This window comes from Scyliorhinus canicula, chromosome 11 (genome assembly GCF_902713615.1).
Source record: "Scyliorhinus canicula chromosome 11, sScyCan1.1, whole genome shotgun sequence".
In the NCBI taxonomy this organism is placed as follows: domain Eukaryota; kingdom Metazoa; phylum Chordata; class Chondrichthyes; order Carcharhiniformes; family Scyliorhinidae; genus Scyliorhinus; species Scyliorhinus canicula.
In genome coordinates, this window is record NC_052156.1 from 96649254 (window position 1) to 96660106 (window position 10853).

Below are 10853 nucleotides of genomic sequence, written 5' to 3' on the forward strand. Positions count from 1 at the left end.
CATCTCACTAACACACCCAACACTGAGAACCACATCTCACTAACACACCCAACACTGAGAATCACATCTCACTAACACACCCAACACTGAGAACCACATCTCACTAACACACCCAACACTGAGAATCACATATCACTAACACACCCATCACTGAGAATCACATCTCACTAACACACCCATCACTGAGAACCACATCTCACTAACACACCCATCACTGAGAATCACATCTCACTAACACACCCAACACTGAGAATCACATCTCACTAACACACCCATCACTGAAAATCACATCTCACTAACACACCCATCACTGAAAATCACATCTCACTAACACACCCAACACTGAGAACCACATCTCACTAACACACCCATCACTGAGAATCACATCTCACTAACACACCCATCACTGAGAACCACATCTCACTAACACACCCATCACTGAGAATCACATGTCACTAACATAGCCGACACGGAGAATACATCTCACTAACACACCCATCACTGAGAATCACATCTCACTAACACACCCAACACTGAAAATCACATCTCACTAACACACCCAACACTGAGAACCACATCTCACTAACACACCCAACACTGAGAACCACATCTCACTAACACACCCAACACTGAAAATCACATCTCACTAACACACCCAACGCTGAAAATCAAATCTCACTAACACACCCAACACTGAAAATCACATCTCACTAACACACCCAACACTGAGAATCACATCTCACTAACACACCCAACACTGAAAATCACATCTCACTAACACACCCAACACTGAAAATCACATCTCACTAACACACCCAACACTGAGAATCACATCTCACTAACATTTTTTTTTAAAATTTAGATTACCCAATATTTTTTCCAATTAAGGGGCAATTTAGCGTGGCCAATCCACAAACTCTGCACATTTTTGGGTTGTGGGGGCGAAACCCACGCAGACACGGGGAGAATGTGCAAACTCCACACGGACAGTGACCCAAGCCGGGATCGAACCTGGGACCTCAGCGCCGTGAGGCGATTGTGCTAACCACTAGGCCACCGTGCTGCCCTATATCTCACTAACATGCCCGGCACGGAGAATCACATCTCACTAACACACCCATCACTGAGAATCACATCTCACTAACACACCCAACACTGAGAATCACATCTCAGTAATACAGCTGTCATAGAACATAGAACAGTACAGCACAGAACAGGCCCTTCGGCGCCTCAATGTTGTGCGAGCCATGATCACCCTACTCAAACCCACGTATCCACCCTATACCCGTAACCCAACAACCCCCCCCCCCCCCCCCCCCCCTTAACCTTACTTTTATTAGAACACTACGGGCAATTTAGCATGGCCAATCCACCTAACCCGCACATCTTTCGACTGTGGGAGGAAACCGGAGCACCCGGAGGAAACCCACGCACACAGGGGGAGGACGTGCAGACTCCACACAGACAGTGACCCAGCCGGGAATCGAACCTGGGACCCTGGAGCTGTGAAGCATTTATGCTAACCACCATGCTACCCTGCTGCCCGTCAGAGAATAACATTGCATTAACCAGACACACTGAGAATCACATCTCCCTAACCAGCACACCTATCTCACTAACATGCCCGATACTGAGAATCACATGTCAGTAACACTCCCGACACCTAGAATTACATCTCACTAACATGCCTGACACAGAGAATCACATCTCACTAACACGCCCTATACTGAGAATCACATAACACACCCGACAGGGAGAATCACATCTCACTACTATTCCGGACACTGAAATTGTCATCATTGTCCTTTTAAGAAGTGTTTGATCTCCACATGGCCTCGATGAAGTCATATGTGGGTGGAGCTGTATGGTTCCTCTGTGGTTTTTACTTTCGCCTTTGAGTTTGGACTGGTTTTGAACCTGCACAGGTTGAAAGAAGTGGCTTCACGTATCTTCATTTTAAAAGCTGTTTCCAGACTGCTTGATAACTTAAAAGAGATCATTTCATTTTGGAATGAATGCAAACGTGCTGTTTCGAAGGGGAACAGAGTGTCACTAAATGTCTTATACCAGTAAGAATGCCGGGTGCTGGCCCCACCTTTGAAAAGGGGGTTTTAGGTTTTACTTGGATTTGTGTATACGGAACAAGATAAATGAGCTTGTTGTGCACATTGAAATTAGCCGGTACAATGTGGGCATCACAGAGACGTGACTGCAAGGGGATCACTGCTGGGGTCTAAATATACAAGGATATGTGTCCTATCGAAAGGACATGCAGATGGGCAAAGGGGGCAGGATTGCATTGTTAGTAAGGAATGAAGTTAAATCGATAGCAAGGAGTGATATAGAATCAGAAGGCATAGAATCTCTATGGGTAGAGTTGAGGAATCGCAAAGGTAAAAAGACCCTGATGGGAGTTATGTACAGGCCCCCAAGCAGTAGTCAGCATTAAGGGCAAAAATAATTCAGGAGATAGAGAAAGCATGTAAAAAAGGTAATATCACAATAATCAGGGGCGACTTCATGTGGACTGGGAAAATCAGGTTGGTAGTGGATCCCAAGAAAAGGAATTTGTGCAATGTTTAAGAGGTTTTTTTTGGAGCAGCATGTGGTAGAGCCCACTAGGAAACAAGCAACTCTGGATTTGGTGATGTGTAATGAGGCAGACTTGATTAGGGATCTTAAGGTGAACATAGAACAGTACAGCACAGAACAGGCCCTTCGGCCCTCGATGTTGTGCCGAGCAATGATGACCCTACTCAAACCCACGTATCCACCCTATACCCATAACCCAACAACCCCCCCCTCTTAACCTTACTTTTAGACACTACGGGCAATTTAAGCATGGCCAATCCACCTAGCCCGCACATCTTTGGACTGTGGGAGGAAAACTGGAGTACCCGGAGGGATACCCACGCACACAGGGGGAGGACGTGCAGACTCCGCACAGACAGTGTCCCAGCCGGGAATCGAACCTGGGACCCTGGAGCTGTGAAACCCAGTGCTAACCACCATGCTACCGTGCTGCCCCTTCACCTAAGGGTGAAGGAACCCTTAGGAGCAGTTACCACAATATGATAGAATTTACCCTGCAGTTTGAGAGGAATCAGATGTAACGGCATTACAATTAAATAAGTGTAACTACAAAGACATGAGGGAGGAGCGGGCCAGAGTTGATTGGAAAAAGGAGACTAGCAGGGAAGACAGTGGAACAGCAATGGGCAGAGGTTTTTTGGGGGTTATGGGGAAAGCAGAGCAGAATTCATCTCAAGGAGGAAACATGCTAAGGGCAGGACAAGGCATCCATGGTTGACGAGGGAAGTCAAGGACAGTAGAAAAGAAAAAGAAAAAGCATACAAAGTGGCAAGGATTAGTGGGAAGCCAGAGGATTGAGAATCATTTCAAAGCGAGCAGAGAACAACTTAAAAAGCAATAAGGGGAGAGAAGATGAAATATGAGTCCAAGTTAGCTAGAAGTATAAAAGAAGATAGGAAGAGTTTATTTCAATATAAAAAAGGTAAGAGAGGCAAAAATAGACTTTGTACCACTGGAAAACGTGGCTGGAAAAGTAATAATAGGAAACAAAGAAATGGCAGACAAACTGAATAGTTACTTTGCATCAGTCTTCACGGTGGAAGACACCAGTTGGATGCCAGAACACCAGGAGAATCCGGGGGCAGAGGTGAGTGCAGTGTCCATCACTAAGGAGAAGGTTCTGGGGAAACTGAAAGGTCTGAAGGTGGATAAGGCACCTGAACCGGATGGTCTGCACCCCAGGGTCCTAAAGAGATAGCTGATGAAATTGTGGGGCATTGGTGGCGATCTTTCAGGAATCACTGGAGGCAGGAAGGGTCCTAGAGGACGGAAAGTGCTACTGTAACACCACTGTTTAAGAAGGGAGGGAGGCAGAAGACGGGAAATTATGGCCGTTAGCCCGATTGTCATTAGTGGTAAGACTTAGAGTCTGTAATGAAGATGAGAGCGCAAAGTACTTGGAAGTGCATGGTAAAATAGGACTGAGTCAGCATGCCTGACAAATCTGTTAGAGTTCTTTGAGGAGGTAACAAGGAAGTTAGACAAAGGAGAACCAGTGGACATGATTTATTTAGATTTCCAGAAGGTCTTTGACAAGGTGCCACATAGAAGACTGTTAAATAGGTTAAGAGCCAATGATGTTAAGGGTAAGATTCTGGCAATGATAGAGGATTGGCTGACTGGCAGAAGACAGAGAGCTAAAAGGGTCTTTTTCAGGATGGCAGCTGGTAATTAGTGGTCTGTCTCAGGGGTCCGTGATGGGACCACAACTTTTCACAATATACATTAATGATCTGGAAGAAGGAACTGAAGGCACTGTTGCTAAGTTTGCAGATGATACAAAGATCTGCAGAGGGGCAGGTAGTATTGAGGAAGCAAGGGGGCTGAAGAAGGATTTGGACAAGCTAGGAGAGTGGGCAATGAAGTGGCAAATGAAATACAATGTGGAAAAGCGTAAAGTTATGCACTTGGGAAGGAAGAATTTAGGCAAAGACCATTTCTAAATGGGGAAATGCTTCGGAAATCAGAAGCACCAAGGGACTTGGGAGTCCTTGTTCACGATTCTCTTCAGATTAACGTGCAGGTTCAATCGGCAGTTAAGAAGGCAAATTCAATGTTAGCATTCATGTCAAGAGGGCTAGAATTTCAGACTAGGGATGTACTTCCGAGGCTGTATAAGGCTCTGGTCAGACCCCATTTGGGATACTGTGAGCAGTTTTGGGCCCCGTATCGAAGGAAGGATGTGCTGGCCTTGGAAAGGATCCAGAGGAGGTTCACAAAAATGATCCCTGGAATGAAGAACTTGTCGTATGAATGAGGTTGAGGACTCTAGGTCTGTACTCATTGGGAGTTTAGAAGGATGAGGGGGGTCTTATTGACACTTACAGGATACTGCGAGACCTGAATAGAGTGGACGTGGAGAGGATGTTTCCACGTGTAGGAAAAACTAGAACCAGAGGACACCATCTCAGACTGAATGGACGTTGCTTTAAAAACAGAGATGAGGAGGAATTTCTTCAGCCAGAGGGTGGTGAATCTGTGGAACTCTTTGCTGCAGAAGGCTGCGGAGGCCAAATCACTGAGTGTCTTTACGACAGAGATAGATAGGTTTTTGATTAATAAGGGGATCAAGGGTTATGGGGAGAAGGCAGGAGAATGGGGTTGAGAAAAACATAAGCCATGATTGAATGGCAGAGCAGGCTCGATGGGCTGAGTGCCCTAATTCTTCTCCTATGTCTTATGGTCTTATGTTACTGAATTGGAACAGTTAAGGGGGAATTCATTAAGGGTTATATATAGATTACTGTAGCTGTGTGGGTTCTTTACATTTGTAGTTGATAACAATTCTTACTTTGTTTATTTATACAAATTTTAACTAAATTTGTAGAATCAAGCTTGTTTTTTGATTGAAAGCGCCTAAGAACTCTGCTGAATAATACCTGAAAGGCGGGTTCTTGTGCTCATCGTAACCAAAATCAATAAACAGTTGTAGGTCAGGTGAACTTCATGGTATACTTTGGAGTTTTCGAAACCCTAGCCCATAACAGAATCACATCTCATTAAAATATCAGACATGGAGAATCGCATCTCAATAACACACTCGTGTGTTAACCACGAGCCACCACTGAGAGTTGCATCTTAGTAACACAGCCGACAATCAAAATCACATTGCACCAACACCGCCGATACTGAGCAAGCATCTCAGTAACACACCAGACACTGAGAATCACATCTCACTAACCCTTGACACTGAGATTCACATCTCACTAACACAGTTCACACAGTCACATCTTAGTAAAATGCCCAACACAAAGAACAACAGGCTAGTAACACACCTAACATGAACAATCACATCTCACTAACACCCCGGCACGGAGAATCAAACATCCCTGACAATGAAAATCACATCTCAGTGAAACGCCCAACACTGCGAATCACATTCACGAACACCTCCGGCACTGAGAATCATATAGCAGTAACATGCCTGACACTGAGAATCACATCTCACGAACATGCCCCGGCACTGAGCATCATATCTCACTAACACGTGTCATGTGAGAGTACCTTTAAGAAATGGGTGTTTATAAATGGGTGTGTATATAAATATCTGTTTTGAGAGTACCTTTAAGAAATGGGTGTTTACTACTGCAGTGATGTCAGAAAGTGGGTGGAGCTGGGCTGTCTGTACGCTTTTTACTTTTGTTTTAGGCTGTTTGCTGCAGGGTGTCTTTTAGTTTTGTTTTCAGTGTGGGAGCTGAACCCAGACAGAGCAGCTGTACTGCTGATCTCTCTGCCATGAAAAGACTATCTCTTAATCATTTGGTGAATTCAGAATTATAAATGTTTTCAGTCGTGACTTTAACCTGATGTGCTTCTGTTAAAAGGTGCTTCTTTTGTAAGTCTTCTGGATGTTAAAAGAACAGCGTAAGCATTACTTAGTGTTGTATTCTTTGGGGGTTGTATTTGAATTAATGGTTGCTAAGATGTTCACTGTATGTTTTAAAAAGGTTAACTTGAGTTTGTCGAATAAACACTGGATAAAAGCAAATTACTGCGGATGCTGGAATCTGAAACGAAGGGAAAATGCTGGAAAATCTCAGCAAGTCTGGCAGCATCTGTGGGGAGAGAAAAGAGCTAACGTTTCGAGTCCGATGACGCTTTGACAAATAGTCATTGGACTCAAAACGTTAGTTCTTTTCTCTCCCCACAGATGCTGCCAAACTTGCTGAGATTTTCCAGCATTTTCCCTTTCGTCATAAAATAAACATTGTTTTGTTTTAAAAAATACTTTTCCATTTCTGCTCAACCACACCTGTAGAGTGGGCCATGTGCTCCCCATACCACAATCTATTAAAAGTTGTGGGTCAGGTTGAGGAAATGAACAGAAAGGCATAATGGGTAGTTAGGCCAAGTTAGGAGTAAATTTTACTGCAGTAGAATAAGGAGTTAGGTTAGTGGACTTTTAAACATCAACTGGGATTCAAGGCAGGAAGAGGGGGATGGGTAGCCACTAAGACCATTTCTTTGTTGCCAGGGATACTGGGAAAAGGGGCCTCAGGCCAGGTTAAGGAATGTGGGGAAAGCCTATGGGAGCTTTGCATTTGTACCGTTGCCTTATTTGGTCGTATGTATGTGAAACTTGATGCAACTTGATATGAAATGAGATGTTGTGTGCCTTTGCCCCGCACTTTGGCTGTTGAAGAGGCAGGAGACTGGTGGTGTCCTGCTCTCCCAATAGAGTGAGTCACCCAGCTAGCTGGTTAAAATAAACAATAATTGATACCTGCAAATCCGTCTCAAATTTTATTGAGCCCAGACTGGCAGCAAAAGAATCAGGATTGTCAAGGTGAACTCCATGATACACTTTGGGGTTCTCTAAACCCTGGCTCATAACACACCCGTCACTGAGAATCACATCTCAATAACATACCACATACTGTGAATCACATCTCACGAACACACCACAGTGAATCACATCTCACTAACATGCCCGTCACTGAGAATCACATCTCACTAACCCCCGACACGGAGAATCACATCTCACTAACCCCCGACACGGAGAATCACTTCTCACTAACTGCCGACACTGAGAATCACATCTCATTAACACAGCTGACACTGAGAATCCCATCTCAATAACACAGCTGACAGAGAATAACACTGCATTAACCTGACACACTGAAAATTGCATCTCACCAACACGGCCGACACGGAGAATCACAACTTGTTAACATGGCTGTCACTGGGAATCACAACTTACGACGCAGCTGACACTGAGAATCACTGTACTAACATAGAACATAGAACAGTACAGCACAGAACAGGCCCTTCGGCCCTCAATGTTGTGCCGAGCCATGATCACCCTACTCAAACCCACGTATCCACCCTATACCCGTAACCCAACAACCCCCCCTTAACCTTACTTTTATTAGGACACTACGGGCAATTTAGCATGGCCAATCCACCTAACCCACACATCTTTGGACTGTGGGAGGAAACCGGAGCACCCGGAGGAAACCCACGCACACATGGGGAGGACGTGCAGACTCCACACAGACAGTGACCCAAGCCGGGAATCGAACCTGGGACCCTGGAGCTGTGAAGCATTTATGCTAACCACCATGCTTCCCTGCCACACACTGAGAATCACATCTCAGTAACACAGCTGACACTGAGAATCAATGCACTAACACACCACACTGTGAATCACATCTCACTTATATTCCCATCACTGAGAATCACATCTCACTAACCCCCGGCACTGAGAATCACATCCCAGTAACACAGCCGACACTGAGAATCTGACACGGAGGACGCACTAACATGTCCGACACTGAGAATCACATCTTACTAACACATCCAACACTGGTTTTCACATCCAAGTAACACACCTGACAATGAGAATATTAGCCTAACATGCCCAAAACTCAAAATTGCATCTCAGGAACATATCTGACCTGTCAGTAACACGCAAGACACTGAGAATCAGATCAGGAACACACCCATCACTGAGAATCACATTTCATTACCACGCCTGACATTGAGAATCACATCGTAGTAACACGCCTGACATGGAGAATAACCACTCAGTAACACGCCCGACACTGAGAATCACACTTCTGCAACATGTCTGACACGGAGAATCACATCTCACTAGTATCCCGACACTGAGAATCACATCTCAACAACACCCCCGGCACTGGGACTCACATTTAAATCGTACGGCCAGCACTCATAATCAAGTCGCATTTAGTGTGACAAATGGCTTACATTAACACTGCAATGAAGTTACTGGTTGCCACACTTACAAGCCATACACTGAGAATCACATCTCACTAACACGCTCGTCACCGAGAACCACATCTTACTAACATGCCCGACACTGAGAATCACATCTCGTGTACATGCCCGACACAGAGTCACATCTTACTAACATGCCCGACACTGAGAATCACATCTCATGTACATGCCCGACATGGAGAGTCACATCTCACTAACATGCAGAGCACTGAGAATCACATCTCACTAACACACTCGGCACTGAGACTTGCGTCTGAATAATACGCCCTACACTGAGAATCACATCCTACTAATACCCGACACTGGGACTCATATCTCAGTAACACATCCTAAACAAGATAATCACATCTCACTGAAGGGGTTTTGTCTTTTTGGCTTCAGTGATGTAATTTTGTGGGTGGAACGGGGCAGTGGCTCTGAGGTTTTTGGTTTCATTTTGAGTTTGGCTGCTAACTGTGGACTCTTGTTCTTAATTTAAAAATCTGTTCCAGTAAAATCACCTTGGTGGTGGCTTTGGAGATGTAACTGCTTTCCGGAAGGAGTTAGCTGGTTGAAAATTGGATAAGAATTTCAATAACGTGACCAGTCTTAGTCAAGTGAAAATACAGTGTACTGGGCCATGCCTTTGAAGAGGAGTTTTCTGGTTTTAATTGGATTTTGCTTTTGAATTGGAACAGTTAAGGGGGAGTTCATTAAGTATTATACACAGATTACTGTAGCTGTGGGGTGTGTTTATGTTTGTAATTGATAACACTCTCGCTGTGTGTTCAGTTATATATGTTAACTAAGGTCTGGGAAGACTGAGCCAAATTCAACATAAAGGTTGTAGGTCAGATGGACTTCATAATATACTTTGGAGTTTCTAAGCCCTGGCCATAACATCACCAACATGCCCGACATTTTGAGTCGCATCTCACGAACACACATCCCGAGTGACACAAACCTGTGGGGAAGTTGTGTGTTTCTGCAGTGAAGATTACATGTCTTGTTGTGCTCCGTACGTCCACCTTACTCGCACGTGACTGATCGTTGGGGTAGAGACACGTAACGGCTCTCCCTGTAATTGCACTGTGGAGTAAGTCGAACTCAGAAAGTAAGCTGTTTTTCACGAAACAGGACACTAACATGCCACTCCTCAGGTGTTAGCTAGTCCCCCACCTATGCAACACCTCGATGTATCCAACCCCATGCACCTTTAAAGTTCAATCACTCAACTGTGCCGCCCACCAACTCCCTGTACATCAGGGACCCTCTGTGTCCTGTATTCAACTCACCCCCTTACATCACTGCATGCCACATAAACTCTCACACCATCCCCTGCCCTGAACACTTCCTCCATCCCCCTACCTACATACCATAAACTTCACGTTGCCCTCCACAGGACAATGACCCTCACCTTGCCCCACACACAGCAGTGACCCTCACACTGTTCCCGACAGGGCAGTCACCTCATTGTGTCCCCCACACAGAAGTGACCCTCACGTAGTCCTCCACAGGGCAGTGACACGTAATCCCCCACAGGGCAATGACCCTCACGTAGTCCCCACAGAGCAGTGACACATAGTCCCCCACAGGGCAGTGACACGTAGTCCCCCACAGGGCAATGACCCTCACGTAGTCCCCCACAGAGCAGTGACACGTAGTCCCCCACAGGGCAGTGACACGTAGTCCCCCACAGGGCAATGACCCTCACGTAGTCCCCCACAGAGCAGTGACACGTAGTCCCCCACAGAGCAGTGACACGTAGTCCCCCACAGAGCAGTGACACGTAGTCCCCCACAGGGCAGTGACCCTCACGTAGTCCCCCACAGAGCAGTGACACGTAGTCCCCCACAGGGCAGTGACCCTCATGTAGTCCCCCGCAGAGCAGTGACACGTAGTCCCCCATAGGGCAATGACACTCACATAGTCCCCCACACGACAGGGACCCTCAAACAGTAGAGATCCTCATGTTGTCCCCCAGCCTCACGTTATCCCCTACATGGTAGTGACCCTCATGGTGTCCTCCACAGGGCAATGAC

The 10853-nt window shown here is 45.7% G+C and overlaps 1 protein-coding gene across 1 annotated transcript in view; it reads right to left on the reverse strand.

The window, feature by feature from the left end:
- Nucleotides 1-10853, reverse strand: part of pfas (phosphoribosylformylglycinamidine synthase) — a 308371-nt gene that overhangs the window by 191550 nt on the left and 105968 nt on the right. The window contains exon 7 of the mRNA XM_038812199.1: nt 9776-9963. Coding sequence (XP_038668127.1) covers nt 9776-9963 — 188 coding nt within the window. The remainder of the gene's footprint in view (nt 1-9775; nt 9964-10853) is intronic.